Here is a 22,638-nt window from a genome sequence, read left to right as displayed (position 1 = left end):
CAAAAAGGGAGAATGTGAGATAAGTGATCCGCCCCTATCGGTGTGCGTGCAACGCTGAAGGAGTGTATAAGCTCTGCTGTTGGGTAGAGCCAACAAATAGTCTACTGTGCTCTCTCCGCCACTGTGTGGGAAGCAAGTGAATCCCCCAGAATCTGGCACCTCGCCATCCCGTTATAAATAACGAGATGGTGCCTGCTGCCAAGCTCAAGAAGGTGTCTGCCAATATCCAGTGTTGTCCTGTCCCCCATCTGCAGACACTCTACTCACCCCATGTCCTCTGCATCAAGTGCCCTCATGATCTCCGGCTGCTCCATATCATAGATCTCACACTGTCGGCTCTGTGTCCTCTCGTTCAAGTCCCCATGAGGAGGACTTCCCCGAGTGATGTGTAGTGAGAAATGTCCTCCGACAGTCGGGAGTAGGGGTCCTGGATAGCATATCGTGATCCATGTGGTGAAAAGTAGCATATGGCAATGTATAGCCCTCTCTCGTGGGTGAGCTCTAGCCGAACCCACATATAGCATGCCTCCTCGTCTCTACTCATCACCTGTATCCGGTTGTGTAAGCTCTGTTTGAATAGTATGGCCACCCCTCTTGACCCCCGAGCTGTTACTCTGTCTGGTGATGGTCCTGTAAGGTCGACTCCCATTGGAATCTTGTGACTACAGGTAGTCCTCTCTCTGGGCTCTCATGTGTCTCCGTAAAACATACAAAGTCATGCTCACTGATGATCCTCCTCTAGGCGCTCCGGATGTGTCCATATAGAACCATTGCAGTTCCAGACTGCCCCTCTGAGTGGTGTCTCCTGTGCTAGTGTATGTGTCTCAAGGTCCCGAATCCCTATGAATTGGCGGCCCGTCGATGAAGATTCTACCATCTCGAAAGAAGGCCTTTTTACCTTCTTTCCGTGCCTGAAGGACCCTGGGCATGCATGATTTCCTGTGCTCGATCTGCATCCTAGTGAGGTCCTCGTCCATAAAGATATGGCCGCCTTGGAGGCCTCGTAAGAGCACCCTTTTGCGAAAAAGGTGGTGCGGTCCTCATCTCCTCGTAACTGCATGATCAACGGGCGAGCTCGAGTGGTGTCACGGCCGGCTCGCCATGCCTTTGTAAAAGGCATAGTCTCTTGTAGCCTAGTTGGCTACAAAGCTCTCGTGCATCCTCCTCTGCTGAAGGTCCCTCTTTAAGGCCAATGATCCTAACATTGTGTTCTCATTTGGCGCAATCGCTCCTCCTCGAGAGTAAGCTGAACCCTCAAGTGCTCTCCCATGTGAACCTCCTCGCATACCTCCTTCTTGATATTTCTTTTAACTACTTCCACCCATCCCGATTGTTTGCCTCCATTTCTGTCTGGATCTCTTCTTTGATGTCTGCTTTCCATTTATTTTTGATCTCTACTTCTATGTCGTCGAAGCTCGAGATTTCCCCCTCTTCCCTCGAGATCCGGAGGTGGTTGATGCTTTCTTGTATACGGTGTATCTCCGTGTTGAGTGTCACGAGTTCTCGAATGCTTTCTTCCAGGCCTCCTTTTCTTTCTGGAGGCCTCTGATGTTATCCTCCATCTGCTTCATCTTTTCCGTCATCCTCCTTACTTCGGCGTTCAGTGCCTTGTCCGCATCTTTCTTGGCCTGTTGATAGCTCTGGCTATCATGTCCTCCACTTCTTTCCTGTCAAGAGGTGCCATGGTCGAGCTCGAGGGGCGAGGCTGAGCGCACGGGAAGCCTAGTGTTTACACAGCCCATCCCCTTGAATGTGAGAGAGAGAGTGAGTACCTGCGTGTTGCCCTGTTGCAAATTTCTGTGCAAGGCTGCAGCTGGTGTGTTGTTGCTGCGGGTATGCACGTCAGTCGCTGCAGGTGCTGAAGGTGCTATGCTGCCGCTGACCCTTGCTACCCCACAGGCCCAGCGCGCTGCTCTCCACTGCAGGTCGTCACCTGCCCAGCGTGCAGCTCATCCCCAACAACAGCAGCACGTCGTCACCTCCACAGCACGCAACTCGTCACCTCAGCAGCAGTAGGTCGTCCCCTCCACAGGCCAGCTCGCGCTGAGAGAGAGAGAGAGAGAGAGAGAGAGAGAGAGAGAGAGAGAGAGAGAGGGAAAAACAGCCTGCTGCTGACTGCTGCGTGAACCCTAAAACAGGCCTGTCTGCTGCACGAACCCTAAAAAACGTTATATTAACGTCTTCAAAAGGCCAAAATGACCTATGAGACCAAAAAGTTACAATTGGTGAATCTGATACCATGTCTGAGTACGGAAATTACAAGTTACAAAGAACTAACACTAAGACGCTAGGGAGAAAGGAAATGTGGGGGGGGGTGTGTTGTGGGTTCAGATGAAATCTCTCATCGGTCGTTGTTGGATCTCATCGACCTCCTCCATGGTCAGTACTTTGGTTGGGCGTCTTGCATGTAGAGAGAGAGAGAGAGAGAGAGAGAGAGAGAGAGAGAGAGAGAGAGATTGAATTATCGTCCATGGAGGTCATATATGACCTATAGGACCAGAACAAAACAGTACAAAGGATTTCGTCTCATACATATCAGTTAAGGACTGAGAGTCATCGAGTGGGGAGAAAAAAGATAAGGTGGGATGAACAAAAGTCTAAGATGAGGTAGGTGAGGAGGAGGGGGCCGGTTTGGGAGTTCGAAACTCTTGGATGATGGCTTTGCCTCCTCGGTAAACTGCCCATTTCCTGCTGTGCGCGCTTCTCGCATCTTTTGGAGTTCGGTCTTCTTTTGTTTGAGTTGGGTGGGTGTGAGATCTTCGCAAACCAAATTTTTTGTGTCCTTGAGAAGCTTCGATTGCTCAAGGAGCTTGACTCGATCCGCTTTGGTCTTGAAGGTAAGAATTGCATGGTTGGTGCGATGCTCGTGAGCGAGAGTGGTGATTGTCGTTGGATCCCATTGTATCATGGGGGTTGTTGTTCGGATGCGATCGAAAGACTTGTGGAACTTTTCCTTGCCAATCGCTCGGGAGTCCGCCAATGCGGACATTGAGAGCAATAGCATCTTGTCGTTGTTGTTCGCATAGCGTAGACGCCACACGAACTTCGACTTCGCGAAAAATGACATCCTGTACTTGAGTTTTGACCTTCTCTGTGAGGGTGACTTCCGTCTTCGTATTGAGCTCGATTTCCTTTTGTTCCGTCTTCCCCTCGTTGGAGTCCTCCACTGTGGTGAGGCAAGACTCGATGGCTGCGAGTCTTTCCTTCAAAGCGTCATTTTCCTTGCGAAGTCTTTCGACTTCATGTTGAAGCCGGGCCATGCTGTCCACCTTTGGGGGTGTTGCCACGACGCCGGCGAATGTGGGCTTCACGCGAGAAGAGGCCCGAGTGGCCATGGTGGGCAGTCTCTCAAGAGAAAAAATCACCTTCAAAGGCTTATAATCAACTTTAATTAAAGGAGCTCTCTCTGTGTAGCAGGTCGAGACTCGGGTGAGCAGAGGCTGAGACTGGCGGGCTTCAACATGGGCAAGGCTGAGACTGAGACTGGCGAGGCTGAGATTGGCCGGGCCTGGGCATGGGCCGAGACTGGCGAGGCTGAGATAGGCTGAGATTGGCTGGGGTGAGCAGGGGCTGAAACTGACGAGCTCTACAGAGAGCGAGAGTGCACGCGAGCAGAGCTGGGCGGGGTTGCTACTAGAGATGGGGAGCAGGGCTCTGTGGCCTCCCCTAGGGCTGCCCCCTCACCCAAGGGAGACCGGAGACACAGTAGGCCGCTCGAGAGAGAGAGAGAGAGAGAGAGAGAGAGAGAGAGAGAGAGAGAGAGAGAGAGAGAGAGACGCTCTATGCAGGTGCACATTCAACGAACCCAATTCAAAGGGCATCCGTTCGACCGGACAAGAGTTCTGAATTGAGAACACTCATAGACAGTAACTTTTCACAGAATCATGTCAATAATGAGAGAGGAAATATGGCTCCAGAGCCTGCTCCTACATCCAATTATCCAGCTTCCAGTGGAAGCTCTTGTCAGCCTGAAATAAGGACAGATCTAGAGGACATGGGTACTGTTGTCAAAAAGGTTGAAGATATACGGAAAGACGCTATTAAAGCTGCACTTGCTTTGGGTGTGGAGACTGCACCTTCACACAATCGGGTAGCTGCTCAGAAGCTTCTTGAGAAAAGGGCAGATTTCAACTCTAGAAATGAGACCAATCGTGGTCGTAGCCTTGGTGGACGTGGTAGGGGTCGCAGGGGTGCAAGACAAGTGGAGGAGGCTACCCTCACTCTTGATGAATGGGAAGCTAAAAGAGGAGCATCAATACCTTCAACCAGTCGAAGGGCTTTTGCTCATCATGATGAGGCGAGTTCATACGACGATGAGGCTTTGGCTCAAGAGCTTCACTATCAACTGAATGTGCAAAGCAGAGGGGTGAGTTGAGTGTTTGATTTGCTAGCCCCAATTCTTTCCTTTGACACATGGGACTGAAAAACTGGATGGTTTGCTTTTCTTTTCTTTTTTGGTGGGTGTTTCAGCATGCAGCAACAACAGCAGATGCAGCCAAGGAAGCAGAGCAAATAAGGCTGAGCATGTTCAGCTTTGCAGGGGGGAATGATGATGGTGGCCAAGGTAGGCATGGTGGAAGGGGAAGAGGCAGAGGTAGGGGAAGGAGGCGTGGTCGATAGCTGATTTGGATGAGTACCATACTAGTAGTAGAGTAGCAGTTTAAATTACGACTTTTGATACGTTCTGACATGCGTAGAGTAGCATTTTGCTGTTCCGTGAAGAGACTCCTGTTATTTTTGTGCAGAGGCTCAATTGTTTGAGTGCATTTAGGAACAAGGCGAGGACGATTGTTACAGACTACTCAAGGTCCCTCTTTATGGAAATAGAAAACGAATGTCAAATATTGATCTCTCTTAGTGGCCTACATATACAGAAGGTGACGAAAAATTGTTTGACATCGTTAACTTTCCATGTGGCACTAATCAATAAGCTTTGCTTTACTAGGGCGTTATGTGGGCCAAAAAGACAGGATGTCTCTGTTAGAAACTTAAATTCTGGTTCACCTTTCAGACTTCAGCTCCTTGATTATAACATTACGAATGTGCAATTTACTAATGGAGAGTTAAAAAGAGGAATCGCTTTCATTTGACTGATTCGTAAGGTTTTTAATGCTTTTTCGACTTGGCATGATGAATCAAATGCTAAATTAAGCTCGTAGCATTTCGACCTAATGTTGCATTGTCCTGAAAAGTGTCATCAACAAGTTTTCAAGTTGTTCGAGCACCTTCAAAGGTCTTTTCACTTGTCTCATTGTCTTTTTGGCTCCAATCATTATGTATTTTGAGTTCAATTATGTTCAAATTTTTGCAGTATTTCAAGCTTTTTCATTTTAGTGACCAATATTGGTTTCTGTATGTGTCATGAATGCCATCGAAAAGAGAGTTTCAGGCTGTAGAGTGGTGATGACTAGAGAGGCATTGATCTCTAATGGTTTGTTCTTGTAGGTGCTTGGAATGTATCATGCAGGCTTTGTAAATGGGGCCATGCTTTTGATTCACAAATCTTTTGATTCACAAATCATTTTTCTAACTTGTCCAGTTTTTGGAAATTTTCGGTGAATGATTGGTATGATCATAATGGTTTGTCTTTGAAGTTGACACGCATTTTTCTTTACCTATTACTCGAGGGAGATATGGGATAACCAATCCCTACCCACAGTTGAAAGGGTACTCCATTTTCCTCTTTCTTATTATCTCCTTTTTCAAAAGCGATCATCATACAAGTAATTTGAACCATTTCAAGGCTGGCTCTCTTATGCACAAGATCATCTTCACTAGACCTGTAAAGGACTCTGTCAGTATAAAAAACCAGTAAAAATAAATAAATTCTTCCACTATGTATGACAAAGATTGGTTATATTGTTATATGGCCACTATACAGCGGTTAAATGTGATTGTAATTTTGAGGAAGATTCGTTGAATTCGATAATCATTCGTGTAAAGTGGAACTAGTTTGTAATACAAGTTTTTTTTACAAGAGCATTATTAAAACAAAAACACACCAATTGTTTGATAAAAGAAATTCAAGGGAAGATCTAATAGCACTATGTGAAGTTACATAATTGACAAGTTCTATGTCAAAGAGGTTTATAATTATTTGAGAGAAATGATTCGATTGTCTAAGAAAACCTAATAACAATAAAGGATAAACTGTCAATGTGAAAAAAATATTGTGATAGACAATGATGGTACTCTTTTCTTACTTCCAAACAAACAAAATGAGAGAATATAGAGCAAACCAATGTATCCTTCAATTATAATTAGAACATGATGAGGATGTTGTGTCATCGGGTAATTTTAGGGTTGATTTTTTAATGGCCATTTTACATCCTTTAGGGTATTTTGCCCATTTTTCGAGGGCAAAAAGTGAGTCGCTGTCCAAAAAATATGCAAAATTACTTCTTTAAAATCTTTGAGATTTGAAGGGCAAGTTTGCTCGTGAAAATTCAACTTTGATTGAGTCGATCCCTTCTCAAGACCAAGGCCATGAGGATAAGCTTAGAAAGGAAAGAAGCATTGTTCGGAAAGACCACTTGATTCCTAAGGTCAAACTAATGAGACAACCGGGATTTATGCCAAATCTAAGGTATTTACAAAGATAATATATGAAATGTGCAAATTATATGTAAATCTAAGGTATTTACTAGGATTTATATGTAAAATGTGCAGATCTTGCCCTTGAAAACGGAGGTCCAAATGAAATTACAACCGAGAGATTAACACAACAAATGGGATATGTGAGCAATGGAAAGCAGTGTCTATGGTTGAGTCTCATGAAACTAAACAAGCAATGGTACGTGTTCACATTGACAGGTTTAACCTTGTTGCATGGCAGGCGATACCATTTGATGTGGACCACCTCCTCTTTGAAAATCTTGGTTAGTGTCAAGGTTCATTTTTGAAGGTTGCATATCAATGTCCAGGAAAGGTTTGCCTCAACTTAGCCTTGAGCCGGTTGAAAATTGAAATTAGCCAATTACAAACCATGGTAAAGGGAAGAAAAATTGGTAAAACAAATAAGAAAATAGTTCAAAAATCTTGCAAATTTGGAAAATCCGATTAAAATTTCTTGTTTCGCATCTTATTAGGAGGAACCCATACTGTGTAAGAAAAAAATTTCCTAGACACTTTGTCATGAAGTGGCCTCTGAAGGGTCAATTAAAAATTTTCCCGCTTGAAGCAAGGGGGAAAAAAAAACTATGTTGTCCTCTAAGGACACTTTTTTCAAAAACACGATGAAGGCTTACGTTGGCATTCTAGAACAAATAAGTGATTTAAAGTTCACTAGCCTTGTCTATGGATAAAAGACGAGTAAAAAAGAAAACCAATCTAGACAATTGCCAAGCCTTGGCACTAAAGTATCACCTATATTTAATGCGGGGGAGAGTAATGGGATCGACGGCCGGGGTTGGATGGACGGGATCTCGAGGCTCACTAAACTTGGCCAGCGAGAAAAACACGACGAGCTATCGAAAAAATGATGGACACTAAACTTGGCCAGTGGGAAAAACGAGGTGCGTCGACGAGATTTGAACCCGAGACCTCATAGTCCGAGTTTAGAGTCACATAGGCTAACCACCTCACTCGCGTGCACATTGTGTATCTCAAATCGTTTTTACGATGTAATATTGTGAGTTGTATGCATCGCCCAGGTTGTCCAGGTTTAGTTTTTGAGTAGACATGTGCGGGTGTGATCCCCCCCCCCCCCCCCCCCCCCCCCCCCCCCCCCCCCCCCCCCCCAACAAAACAAAAACCCAAAATATAGATGTTATTTAGTGTTGAGGATTGCCAAGTGATTTTTGGAGTACGTGTTGAAAATGTACTCCATCATAAGGATTTCTCATTAGATGCGAAGCTTTTATACTTTATTATTGTACTTTTTGCTTATACGAAGTCTTATCTTTCTCAATGGGAAATATTCATGCCTCTCATTTGCCTTTAAATTTTATAGCTTTAGTCATTAGGTCTCCCAAATAGCAGAAAATTAAAATTCCTTTCAAAACATTTCGAGTGCATAAGTGAAGGGTGAGTTTAAGAAATGAAAAGACTATGGAGGTGGAAAGTAAGAAGAGATGGTCGAATGTACCTTATATATTTCTCTTTTTCTTCTTCATTTTCTTTCCTCTAGCGTTTGCAAGCCATTAGAGCCACTAGAAAAGCTTTTTTTTAAAAATTTTTATAGAGCCACCAGGATAACCTTTTATTCATTAGCGAAATCCTATACTAATCGTGACTTTTGGAAACTCAAAGCTAAAGCTAATCTTCAAATATACGTTTAATGAAGCGTTTAAGGAGAATAAATAGAAAACTTAATCTATTTTCTTTTTAAAAAAAATATTGAAGCATTATTTGATGTCTTGCCAAGTGACTTATATACTAAATGATTTCATAGATAATATGTAGTTACTTTTTTCTCTTTTTCCTTTTCTAAAACTTGATAAATTGCACAATCAAACATTTCTAAATCGTCAAGAATAAGAACATTTGTAAACTTTCATGGAAGAAAACCATATCAAATGGAGACAAATATGTTTGTATGAACAAGAATATCAAACATTTTGATAGCCATATGAAAACATGCATTCACTGAGATGGCTTTGTGCTCGTGAAATTGAAGTATTCATTTCATAATATAGATTACTGAGTAGGTCTCCTCAATCTCAGAAAAAATAAAATCTTTTCAAAAGATGTCGAATGCATAAGTAAAGGATGAGTTCAAGAAATGAAAAGCCCAATGGAAATGGAAAGCCAAAAGACTTTTCATCTCCCTATAAAAGACACGGTCGACTATCCATTTCTTCCTCTTTTCTTGCCTTAGCTTTCCTTTGGCGTTTAGTTTCATTACATTACATTAATTACACTACTAAATGTAATGTAGTGAATTTAATTTTTTTGGAGCCATTAGAAGGGTTGGTTTTAAGATTGTTGACTAAGTTAAGAGTTCCATACTAGAGCAATATAATCTTGATCAATAAAAACTTAATAAAAAGCACGTGGAAAAAGCATTTGTAAGGAACTTATTTTGTCGAACCTTTGATACTTTATCCATCAATATTCTATAGACCTAGAAAAAGAAAAATATGTGCTTTGAAAGAGGTGAGTATAGCATGGTGCACCTTCACCCAAATTTTGTAGCTTATGGTTTGTGCTAGCTCTAAGTTTCTATGAGAGACTAGGTCTAAGACTTGATCCAAATTCACAACTCACAATTTCCTAATCCATTGTCTGGTCATTATCTTAAGCTTCTTGAACTTTTAACCTTCTCTACAACAAACCTCATGCATTAAATCCCTTAAGACTGAAATCCTATGCCGCATAGAAGAGGTCATCCAAACTAAAGAAGTTCAAAGAGGGATGGAAGAGCATCTCTTTCCTTACCTATGATGGCACCTTTGGTGCTACGGACAAAGTCTTGGCCTTTATCCAGCAATTTGATGCGGCGTTTGGAGATCAGGGCTTCACAGAGTCCTCTAAGCTACGCCATGTAGCTATGCACTCTCAAAAGTCCGCGAGGCAATGGTGTTCTAGCCTACGAGCCAACGGTGAAGCTCCACGAACATGGAAAGATTTAAGATCTTCCATTATGAAGCAGTTTTTGGCCAAAGATGCCAAAGACAAAGTACTCACCGAATGGCGAAGCTTAAAGCTCTCTCCCTATGGATCCATGCACAAATATGTAGACAAGTTTTGGGACCTACAACTCAAAGCCACTGTCTTCAAAAAGTTGGATTTTGGAGAGCAAAAGCAACAATTTTGTGCGGGCTTAACCGAAGAAATGGCGGAGTATGTCAACTCCCAAAGGCCACGTACCATATCGGCGGTAATACACCATACTATGGTGGCCTCTCGAATCAATTTCCAAATGGGGGCTAAAAGAAATAATAAGCCCACGGAAAACAAGGGTTCCAACGAGCCTAAGGGGAAGGACAATGTCCAAAAGTCTCCTAAGGGCAACTCCAACAAAGCTAAAGAAAAGGGAGTTTACAAAGGTAAAAACAAACTCTCTCCTGAAGAGCTTGAGCGTTATCGCAAGTATAACCGGTGTTTCAAGTGCGGTGAACAAGGGCATGCGTACCGCGCTTGTCCCCAAAAGAAAAACCGCCAAGATCCTCCTAGAGCTTCCTTGGTTGAAATCCAAGAGGAGGAGATTCACCAAACTCACCACAAAGGATCTCCTCTATGCCATGCTTGGGGAAAGGTAAGAGAACATGACGCTTTTATTCTCTTTGACCCTGGTTCTACTCACAATTTTATATCTATAGAGTTGGCCACCAAGCTAGGCATACAAGCTTACGACATGGGAGATGTCCTACCCGCAGACAGTGCCTTCAAGGGGCAAGAAGCTTCAGTCACTCCCTTAATCGGGAAATTGAGGCTTCATGTCCAAGGCTATGTGGACAAAGAGGACTTCTTTATCTCTCCTCTCAAGCATGAGGATGTAATCCTAGGGGCACCATGGTTTGACCGCCTGGTTACCAATGTTAAATTCCCTGAAAGGAGAATCTCCTTTAAGTTTAGGGAAAAATACATGTATATAGATGCTAAGGAAATGGGTAACACTATTCCCATTGTACATACACCAGCTTTCAACAAGTCAATAAAGAGCTCTATTTCCGTGTACATGATTTTTGTTAAAGATTCTCAAAATGAACCTAATGCTTTAGCAAAATAAAATAAAAGCAACCAAAAGGAATGAGAGTTATCCAATTTTCTCAAGGGGTTTCAAGATGTTTTTATTGTTGCGACATCCCATGTGAGCTACCTCCTAAACGAGGTAATGATGACCATGCAATTGAGCTTCCTCCAGGAAGTTCACCGCCTAACAAACCTCCTTATAGAGTTTCTCAAGCTCAACAAGAGGAGATTATGTGGCAAGTGCATGAGTTAGTTGAGAAGGGCATGGTTAGGCCTAGCTCATCTCCATTTTTCTCACATGTGCTATTAGTGCAAAAGAAAGACGACACATATCGTATGTGTGTCGACTATAGAGCACTAAATAGGATCACTATCAAGAATAGGTTTCCCATTCCACGGATAGAAGACCTATTTGATAAGCTACAAGGATCGACCTACTTCAGTAGTATTGACCTAAAAAGTGGCTATCATCAAATAAGGATAGTTGATCAAGACATTGTAAAGACTGCATTTAGCACCACATTTGGTCTTTACGAATACATTGTCATGCCTTTTGGCTTGGCCAATGCACTAGCCACATTCAACCGCTTGATGAAGAAGCTGTTCAGGACTCATCGAACCTTCATTGGAGTGTTCTTTGTTTGATGATATTATCATCTACTCTAATTCATTAGACGAACACAAGCAACACCTCCAGGTAATATTTCAAGTTTTAAGAGAGAATAAAATTTATGTTAATTGAAAGAAAAGTGATTTTTTCTTGCAAGAGATTCTTTATTTAGGTCACATTATCTCTCAAGATGGCATCGAAATGGATCCATCCAAGTTAGAGGTAATAAAAGGATGGCCTAAACCAAGGAATCTTCATGAACTAAGAAGCTTTATAGGTATGTGTGCATACTATAGACGCTTCACAGAAAAGTTCTCACAAATTGCAGGATGACCTCTTTAGTTTGGATGACCTCTTCTATGCGGCATAGGATTTCAGGATTAAATCCCTTAAGACTTGAGCCTTGAGTGTTACAGCACAAGAAGATTTATAAATTTTCTCATGTAGGAAAACAAAGTCTTTTTCAGTGTTTTTCATACAATGCATAACATCACAAGCTTCAGCTCGAGAGGCACCGCATACCTAGCTAGGTATACGATGCCTCCCTCACAAAAGCTCATGATGTTGAGGTAAGTCACAATGTGGGAATTGTTGTGAGCATTTATCCAAAACTTCTTGTGCAGTGAGCTAACCTTGGGGCGCAAGTCCAAGCCTCCATCTTGTTGGTGCTTAAAGCGGCCGGCCTCACTACTTGCTCTGTGCTCATGCAACTAGTTGATTATTGTGCTTTGGATAGGCCAAAAATAGACTTGTGTTTGAAGAAAACGATTAATTGAATATTCGCTTTATAAAACATAAAAATATTTTGTGTTGATTTTGACTTCATAGCTCTATGACTTTTTGGCAAATTTGGTTTTTCCGGAAGGGCAAGAGAAATTGTATTTTTTGGTTTAAGGGCAAATTTCTAGGAGTGCCCTTAATAAAAATGGGCAAGTTTTAGGCTAGACCTTCCATAGGGAACAGGGGCAGCCTTGCAACAATGAAGGTTGCTCAACGTTCGAGAAACGCCATTTTCCTAACCAATCAGAATTGCTTCCTACGCACAAACAAATTTAGAAATTTTCTCATGTAGGAAAATGGAGTCTTTTTTAGTGTTTTTCGTACAATGCATAACATCATGAACTTCTACTCGGGAGACACCACATACCTAGCTAGGTACAATTGGGGGCAGGGGACTGCCGGCCCCCCCACTGGGCCGGCTGTCCCCTGCCCCCAATCATACCTAGCTAGGTATGTGGTGCCTCCCTTAGAGAAGCTCACGATGTTGAGGTAAGTCACAATGTGAGAATGTGTCCAAAACTTCTTGTGATGGTATTTCAAAAGGAGGATTTGAACAATTGAGTTGTGTTTTGATATTTCTACACTGGGTCTTAAGACTTGATCCAAATTCACAACTCACAATTTCCTAATCCATTGTTTGGTCATTATCTTAAGCTTCTTGAAGTTTGAACGTTCTCTACAACAAACCTCTTGCATTGTGGTGATTGCGTACAATTGAATCCCTTAAGACTCGAGCTTTGAGTGTGATACTGAGCTAATCTTGGGGTGCAAGTCCAAGACTCCACCACAGGAAGTTTTGGACAAATTCTCACAATAATTCCCACATTGTGACTTACCTCAACATCACGAGCTTCTGTGAGGGAGGCACTGCATACCTAGCTAGGTACGATTGGGGGTAGGGGACCGAGCTTCTGTGAGGGAGGCACCGCATACCTAGCTAGGTACGATTGGGGGCAGGGGACCGGTGGGGGAACCGGTGGTCCCCTGCCCCCAATCGTACCTAGCTAGGTATGCGGTGCCTCCCTCACAGAAGCTCATGATGTTATGCATTATATGGAAAACAATGAAAAAGACACCGTTTTCCTACATGAGAAAATTTCTAAATCTTCTTGTGTGCACCTTGTTGGTGTTCAAAGTGGCCGGCATGACTACCTGCTTTGTGCTCATGCAACGAGTTGATTGTTGCACTTTGGATAGGCCATAAATAGACTTGTGTTTGAAGAAAATGATTGATTGAATATTCGCTCCATGAAACATAAAAATAATGTGTGTTGATTTTGACTTCATAGCTCTATGGCTTTTTGGCAATTTGGTTTTTATCAGGGCAACATAATCACTAGAAGTGCCCTTTATAAAAAAGCGCAAGTTTTAGGCGAGACCTTCCTATATAAAAAAGCCCCTTTTCCACTCGCTCTACACTAGCATTATTGAATTTTTCAAGTAGCACGATTGTAAGCCACGACACGCTTTTCTCGAGCACTGAGAAGAAGGTTGAAGAGCATAGCTCCATTCAACGTTGAAGAGAAGAAGGTTGAAGAGCCTAGCTCCATTCAACGTTGGCCACTTCTTGTTTTAGAATGAACAAGATTCTTGAATACCAATTGATTTTGAGCTTTAATCTTAAAGATTATAGTCCTAGGAAAGATAAGAGTGCCTACTGAGTAGAGATTAGTGATCTAATCTATTATTAGAGAATAAAGTAAAACAAGATAGGCAAAAACTAGAAATGCAATGCTACCTACATCTATCGACTAAACTTGGTAGCATGACATAGATAAAGGAGGATAGGCTAAATTAGCATTCAAATATATTTAGAATCAATTTGAGTGCCTTGTACTAATCAGTTAGTTAATCCTAGATGCTGAGTTGCTCGAATACCATGTTGGAGTACCAGTTGAAGAGAAAAAGAAGACCATGCCAAAATAACAAGGCTTAGAACAATATAAAGAGCGAATGATGGATGGTCCAATCAACAATGAAAGTAGAGCTTATGTAGCTCTAGAGAGGATGACCATAACCTCATTGTTTAGGTAAATGAGAGGCATGCTAGTGTAGAGAGGGTGGTCACCTAGATGTACATACCTAAGCTAACACTATGACCATCCCTTCAGTGTTGCTTTCTCGCCAATCCTTAACTACTTGCAATTGCAAGCGATGCTTCACACAGACATACAATGTGTGTGTTCTTTTTGAAATACCCTTTTACAGATGCATTTATGTGGACTCTATGGGAACACAACCTTTAGCAATAAAGGTTGGTTTAAAACAAATCAAACATCAAGAGACATTTTCTAACTACATCTTTGAAACTAGAGAGAAGAGTCATTTTAGACAGTTCCCTTGTGCAAACTGTTCTTGATGCCTTACCAGACTTTTGCTAGTACTTGGAGACTTATGGCCCAAGGAAATCCAGAAGTTGTCAAGTTTGATGCATTATGCACATTGCTGTTGCAAGAGTCACTTTCTAGAAAAAACAGGACTAGACAGCGTGCAGTTGAATAGGCTTTCATTGCTTCTCAAAGAAAGGGTGGTAACAACAATGCAGACACTTCTTATGGTTTTGCTGCGACGACTGGCAAAACTTCTGTTCCCAATGCTTCTGCTGGCAGCACTTCGTTTGGCAATTCTGATGATAAGGGAAAAAAGAAGATGCATTGCCATTATTGTAAAGCTAATGATCACTTGATCAAGTCGTGTCCTAAGTTGAAGGCAAAAGACGCTAAGAAGAAAGAGGGTGGTTCCATTGCAAATGCTGGTTCCACTACAAATGCAGCCATTGTTGAGTCTTCTGTAAAAGGAGACTGTAATGCTGATGTTGATGCAGAATGCGCTTTTAACACAGAGTGCACTTACAATCCTGCTGTCCATGATGCATGCTTGTCAGTTTGCTACAGATTCACATGTGTGGTATTTTTTATAGTGGTGCTACAAAGCACATTACCTCACATCGTGAATTGTTCACCTCTCTCGAGTCTGTCCCTCATGAGAATTCAATCACTTGTGCCAACAATGCCTCTTATCCGGTTCAGGGAGTTGGAAAGATTGTGCTTACTGCTGCAAATGGCAGTTCTTTCACACTTGTTGATGCACTTTATGTACCTGGGATCAAGAAGAATCTTTTGTCTGTATTTGCACTTGCTAGACTTGGACTTGTAGTCAAATTTGTGGATGATAGATGTACAGTTCATGATCTTAGTGTTGGTGATGAAATCGTTGCATCTGGGCTTTTGTGCCATGGGCTGTATAAGCTCACTTTATATGACAAGTGTGGACAAAATTTTGCAAATGCAGTTGTAGATTCAAGGGCTATTTCAGATGCAAAACTTTGGCATACACGTTTTGGTCATCTGAATTTTGCCAGTTTGCCGCGTTTGCAGAAATCTGATATGGTTTCTTCTTTGCCGCCTCTTGAAGCACCTGTCAAACATGTTTGTGAAGGTTGTGGTTTGGGTAAGATGCAGCGTTCTAAGTTTCCAAAGGATGGTTCAGTTTCGGGCCACATGCAAGTTGCAGCTTGTGCATAGTGATGTTTGTAGGCCCATGCAAACTCCGTCCTTGGGCAATTACCTTTACTTTGTGACTTTCATTGATGATTACTCTAGGCATGCATGGGTATTTCCGCTTAAAGCGAAGCCCGAAGTTTTTATGTGCTTCAAATAATTTCTGTCTATGGTTGAAAAATGTCTCGAAATGTTCTATGGGCACCCTTTGTCCCGATCGAGGAGGGAGTATATGTCTCATGAATTCAATGCATTTGTGGGTAGTCGTGGGATAAAACACCAATGTACAGTGCCTTATACACCTCAACAAAATGGTGTTGCTGAGAGGAAAAACAGGTCACTTACGAAAATGGCACGATGTATGGTCAAAAGTCAAGCTTCGCCGCATTCTTTTTGGCTTGAGGCCATCATGTATGCCACTTATGTACTAAACATGTGTCCTACAAAAGCTTTGTAGTCTATTACTCCATATGAAGCATGGCATGATAGAAAGCCTTCTATTGAGCACATGCGTGTTTTTGGCTGTTTGGCATATGTTTTGGTGCCACAAAACACAGCGCAGAAAATTGGATCAAGGTTGTCAAATGTATTTTTGTTGGTTATAGTGCTAAAAGCAAAGGTTACAGGTTGTATCATCCACAAACAAAACATATTCTGGTTTCAGGAGATGTAGTGTTTGTGGAAGATTTTGTTCAACCCTTGTTGTCATGTACTAGAGACATTAATGTAAGCTCACAACACATTTATGACACTTTGCTGCCTCTTTTCAGTGGTGGAAATACGAATGTAAGTTCCAATGAGGCAAATGTACAGCCTATGGGGGTTTCTAAAAATGTTATAGATTAGCAGTGAGAGGGGATCCAGGGGGAGTCGAGCAAGGCAGTGGGTGCAAGCCTCAAGGGCTGGTGGGCCAACATGCAATGAATAGCGGCATTTGTGGCAAAAAAATCGTGGAGAAAACGAGTGTGCGTGTGTGTGTTAAGATTCGGCTTGCATTAACTGTAGACATTGTGAGTATCTTGTGTGCTCGTTTTGCTTTTGCTTGTGCCATCTAATTGTAGCGGCTGCAAGTGGACAGGTGAGTGGCCAAGAAGGACAACAATTGAGACAAGTGGTGGGCCAATGAGATGGTAGATGGGTTGGTTATGAGCACTGATCTTTTGGTGTATGTAAATTCAAGCCAACACAGGAAGCCTGATTGCAAGTATGTAGTAAGCTTGGCAGGAGCGCAAGTGTATGCTTGTGGGCGGTTGAGAGCCATTGCAATCAACGGGGGCAATTGGTGGAGAGTGGCCAACGTTAAAATTGGGCATGTGTGAGCTTGTGAGGATGCCAAAAGTGGTAGCCGACCAAGTTAGTTGTGGGGCAAGTGGTGTGGTAGGTGACAAAGACGGACTGCTAATGAGTCATTTTGTGTGTGTGTGTGTGTGTGTGTGTGTGTGTGTGTGTGTGAGAGAGAGAGAGAGAGAGAGAGAGAGAGAGAGTTTGCTTCTTTGGTTTTTTTATTTTAGAACCCTAATTTTGGAAATCTTTTTTGACAAGGGCATATAAGGCCATTCAAGAGAGAAGAATTGAGATGAAGCCTCAAATAATGCAACGAGGGTGTCCTTTCTTGTGGGAGTTAATTTTTTTTCCAACAGATGGTCATGCTTATTATTGCTAGATGCAATTTAAAAAATGTTAATTACCATATTCGCTTTGGAGTTGATTTGACTCTCATTCAATTAGACACACAGTTGTAATGAAAAATCCACTTAGTACACTTTCTTGGCATCCAATTTTTCTTAAGGAAATTGATAGTGCATACACACGCTAATTGCTTTGAATTCGTAGCAATCCTTGCAGAAGGTTGGTCAAACCCATCTACTGTGCATTGCATATGCACAAAATGAGTGAATCCAATTGTCCAAATTGTCCATCACCAACCTGTTACCATATACTTGTGGTAGTGATGTGTGTGAACACACTAGGACCGCTGGGGCATTTTTTCCCTCTCAGGAGATTTTTTCCCCCGTGCATTGTATATACGCCCATCACTCTAGGGCTATCTATCTTTCTATTGCACACTAAGTAACACACTCTCTATTGTGTGCCTTGAGCTTCCTTCGTCTTCTCCAAGCTGTGTGTGTTTTCTCTGCAACCCTAATTCCAACAATTGGTATCAGAGCATGTCACGTCCTCCCGGGCTTAGTCGCCAGCTGCTCCAGCACATGCCTGCTCACTTTCTCCGATTTCAGTGAGCTTTGGCAAGCGTTCGCAGATCGACAAATATTTTGGGTAAGTTCGAAGAGGTTGGTCTGCTCAGAATTTTGATTTGGGCTCATTTCGGCCTCCAATTCCACTACAGGCAGTACTGCACAGGCTATTTCGTCATTTTGTGTAGAATTTCTGTCAGTGCCGTTTTCTACATTACAGGTGCCTTATAGTCTTCTACGGTTTGTGCTATATAGCAGAGGTTGTTCCCACTCCGTTTCTCCTATTTTCGGGAAGTTTTCACATCAGGTGCAGCATTTACCATGGCTGACAACAACAACACAGATGTGTTCAAGATGTTTGCTGCTGAGGACAGGTTGGATGGGGACAACTACCCTATGTTGGCTTATATGATGCAACATGTTCTTGTGTCAAAGGGTGTTTGGAACATTGTGCAGGGCATTGATGTACGTCCTGGTTCTGAGGATGTAGGCGATGTTGAGGATGTTGTAGGTCTTGCTGCAAGGATTGCTGCTGTTCGAGTTGTTTTGCCTACGGCAGAACAAGCTCGTTGGGATGTTAAGGATGCGTAGGCTCATGCATTGATTGCGTTGTCTGTGAAGCGCACCATTGTTCCTCACATCCGTTCAACAAAATCTGCAAAACAGGCTTGGGATATTCTAGCAGGTCTTTATGCAAACCGCAATGAGGCTAAAATTCCTTTGCTACGTAAAGATCTTGAGTCGAAGATTATGCATGAGGAAGATGATATGGACACTTTCCTTGCTAGTGTCAAGGATATCAATGAGCAGCTTATTTCTACAGGTGAAGTCATTTCAGATAGTTCCCTTGTGCAGACTGTTCTTGATGCCTTACCAGATTCCTACCAGACTTTTGCTAGTACTTGGAGACTTATGACCCAAGGAAATCCTGAAGTTGTCAAGTTTGATGCATTATGCACATTGCTGTTACAAGAGTCACTTTCCACAAAAAACAGGACTAGGCAGCGTGCAATTGAATAGGCTTTTATTGATTCTCAAAGAAAGGGTGGTAACAGTAATGCAGCCACTTCTTATGGTTCTACTGCGAGTGGCAAAAATAATGTTCCTAATGTTTCTGCTGGCAGTACTTCGTTTGGCAATTCTGGTGATAAGGGCAAAAAGAAGATGCGTTGCCATTATTGTAAAGCCAATGATCACTTGATCAAGTCGTGTCCTAAGTTGAAGGCCAAAGAGGCTAAGAAGAAAGAGGGTGGTTCCACTGCAAATGCTGGTTCCACTACAAATGCAGCCATTGTTGAGTCTTCTATGAAAGGAGATTGTGTTGCTGATGTTGATGCAGAATGGGCTTTTAGCGCAGAGTGCACTTACAATCCTGCTGTCCATGATGCATGCTTGTTAGTTGCTGCAGATTCACATGTGTGGTATTTCGACAGTGGTGCTACAAAGCACATTACCTCACATCGTGAATTGTTTACCTCTCTCGAGTATGTCCCTCATGGGAATTCAGTCACTTGTGCCAACAATGCCTCTTATCCAGTTCAGGGAGTTGGAAAGAGTGTGCTTATTGCTGCTAATGGCAGTTCTTTCACACTTGTTGATGCACTTTATGTACCTAGGATCAAGAAGAATCTCTTGTCTGTATCCGCACTTGCTAGACTTGGACTTGTAGTCAAATTTGTGGATGACAGATGTACAGTTCATGATCTCAGTTTTGGTGATGAAATTGTTGCATCTGGCCTTTTGTGCCGTGGGCTGTATAAGTTCACTTTGTATGACAAGTGTGGACAAAACTTTGCAAATGCTGTTGCAGATTCAAGGGCTATTTCAAATGCAAAACTTTGGCATGCACGTTTTGGTCATATGAATTTTGCCAGTTTGCTGAGTTTGCAGAAATTTGATATGGTTGCTTCTTTGCCGCCACTTGAAGCACCTGTCAAACATGTTTGTGAAGGCTGTATTTTGGGTAAGATGCAACGTTCTAAATTTCCAAAGGATGTTTCAGTTCAGGCCACATGCAGGTTGCAGCTTGTGCATAGTGATGTTTGTGGGCCCATGCAAACTCCGTCCTTGGGCAATTACCCGTACTTCTGACGGGAGCAAAGCGAACCCCGAACCCCCGACGGCCTCTAAAACACCGGGGACCGAATGGCGCGCCTCGAGCCTGTCATGGTAAAGCAAACAGGGGGCACCACCTAGCTTCAGTGGCTAGGACGCAAACAACACACCACCATAAAATAGTTTATATCCAAGAGAGATGGATGCTTGGGAGCAATGATGAAGAGGAAAGGGAATGAGATCAAGTGAGAGAGAGAGAGAGAGAGAGAGAGAGAGAGAGAGAGAGAGAGAGAGAGAGAGAGTGAGGGAGGGGGTATAGCGGCTTAGTACTTAGGCACCACAAAAGGATGGTGAATCCGCACACCCTTCACACATACACAAGCTCACTCCAAACACAAGACTAGGTGGCGATTCCGCACACCTCACATGGGCAAAACTTTGCAAGAAAACATACTCACAAAACTTCAAGCTTTATTTAGAGAATAAGGCGATGAAATGGGGAGCATAGGGTAGGGGAATGAGAAGGGAGACCGTGGTAGAGCACATGGTGGATAGGTGGGAGTTGATGGCGAAGACTCGCACGAGGGTTATGGCCATCATCCTTCATTTAGTTCCCCTTCATCTTCCATAGCCCAAGGGTGTAGAGGTCATGCTCAAGACGAGCATGGTGATTGCGGTGATGGTGATGGTGTGGGTGTGTGTGTGTGCACTAGGCACACACAGTGCATAGTGTACTCTTTGGTGATGGTGTGTGTGTATTTAGTGTGATGGTGACCCCTCTTTATATAGGGGAGGAGGGGGGAGGAATTCTAGAATTTAGAAATGAAGAAATCATTATCTACATAGGCCATGTGACTGTGGGCTCCACTTGTCTGTCTGTGTGTATATGTGCCAGAACAACAGTCTCATGAGAGAGCGAGATGGGTTGATGAAAAAAAGTGAGAGGTGACATGGAGTATAAAGTAATTACAAGAGGGGAGAGAGGGGAGTGTGTTCAGAGGAGAAAGGACAAGGGGAAGAGAGAGGGGGGTTGACCTTTTGAGTGGAGGAGAGGAAAAGGGACACATGGCAGAGCAACAATGAAGAAAAAGGAGGCAAGGTGGGGATGGGCTGCCCCGTAGGCATGAGGTGGCCTATTTTACCTTTCTTATATATTTACATAATCATACTTCATTTTTTTCTTACTTTTTCCAATGCCTTTTATCACTCCCTCCCTAAGAGGGGTTTTCATGGGGTGGGGACGAGAGAAGAGGGGTATGGGAGCTTGGCTTGTGAAAAGCCCCCATCACTTCGTGACTTTCATTGATGATTACTCCAGGCATGCATGGGTATTTCCACTTAAAGCGAAGTCCAAAGTTTTTATGTGCTTCAAATAATTTGTGGCTATGGCTGAAAATGTATCGAAATGTACTGTGGACACCCTCCGTTCCGATCGAGGGGGGGAGTATATGTCTCATGAATTTAATGAATTTCTGGCTAGTCATGGGATAAAACACCAATGTACAGTGCCTTATACACCTCAGCAAAATGGTGTTGTTGAGAGGAAAAACAGGTCACTGACGGAAATGGCACGATGTATGGTCAAAAGTCAAGCTTTACCGCATTCTTTTTGGCTTGAGGCCATCATGTGTGCCATTTATGTACTTAACATGTGTCCTACGAAAGCTTTGCAGTCTATTACTCCGTATGAAGCATGGCATGATAGAAAGCCTTCTATTGAGCACATGCGTGTTTTTGGCTGTTTGGCATATGCTTTGGTGCCACAAGTGCAACGTAGAAAATTGGATGATAAGGCTGTCAAATGTATTTTTGTTGGTTACAGTGTTGAAAGCAAGGTTACAGGTTGTATCATCCGCAAACAAAACGTATTCTGGTTTCTCGGGATGTAGTGTTTGTGGAAGATTCTGTTCAGCCCTTGCTGTCATGTACTAGAGACAACAATGTAAGCTCACAGGACATCTATGACACTTTGTTGCCTCTTTTCAGTGGTGGAAATACGAATGTAAGTTCCAATGAGGCAAATGTACAGCCTATGGGGGTTTCTGAAAATGTTTTAGATCAGCCTATTACTGATGCAGATGTACATGATGTACTTGATGTGGAAAGGGCTGAAAATGAGCAGGCTAGAGGTATGCCAAAATGGCTGGTGCACACTTTGCGTGACAGTAAATTGGATGCACCTTTGTCCAGTGGTACTCGTTCAGGCTCTCGCCATGCATCTTATGCATCAGATTGTTATGCTTTGGCTGTGTCTAGTTTACATGATGTTGAGGAGCCTCTAACTTTTGATGAAGCACAGAATTCAAAAAATTGGATGGCTGCCATGCAATCAGAATATGATGCACTTATAGAAAATGACACATGGACTTTATGTGATTTGCCTCCTGGCAAAAAGGCCATTGGTACGAAGTGGGTTTACAAGTTGAAATGCAAACCGGATGGTGAGGTCCATCGCCATAAGGCTCGACTTGTTGCAAAGGGTTATGCACAGCAAAAAGGCATAGATTATGAAGAGACTTTTGCTCCCACTTGTCGTATGACTATTGTGCGTTTTCTATGTGCATTGGCAGCTCATTTTGGTTGGGATATACATCAATCAGACATTGTTACTGCTTTCTTGAATGGTGACATATTTGAGGAAGTTTATGTAACACAGCCTCGCGGTTTTGTCATAAAAGGACAAGAGGACAAAGTGTGCAAATGTAACAAGGCTTTGTATGGGTTGAAGCAATCTCCTCGTACTTGGTATGAGAAAGCTGACACTCATTTGGTCAAACAAGGCTTTCGTAACAGTCCAACAGAAAGCACATTGTATGTAAAGCGTGAGGGTGATGTATTTCTCATCGTGGTTCTTTATGTTGAT

At 42.8% G+C, this 22,638-nt stretch overlaps 1 protein-coding gene across 1 annotated transcript in view; it reads left to right on the top strand.

Annotated features, from left to right (window-relative positions):
- LOC147455484 (uncharacterized) overlaps positions 1-5,090 on the top strand; it is a 59,792-nt gene extending 54,702 nt beyond the window's left edge. The window contains exons 4-5 of the mRNA XM_086514255.1: positions 3,789-4,366; positions 4,471-5,090. Coding sequence (XP_086370381.1) covers positions 3,789-4,366; positions 4,471-4,620 — 728 coding nt within the window. The 3' untranslated portion in view covers positions 4,621-5,090. The remainder of the gene's footprint in view (positions 1-3,788; positions 4,367-4,470) is intronic.
- Positions 5,091-22,638: the final 17,548 nt, after the last annotated feature.

Source organism: Adiantum capillus-veneris, chromosome 6, assembly GCF_014529385.1.
Source record: "Adiantum capillus-veneris isolate H3 chromosome 6, ASM1452938v2, whole genome shotgun sequence".
NCBI lineage: Eukaryota > Viridiplantae > Streptophyta > Polypodiopsida > Polypodiales > Pteridaceae > Adiantum > Adiantum capillus-veneris.
Note: the sequence above shows the minus strand (reverse complement) of the source record. Positions and strands in the feature narration are given on the sequence as shown.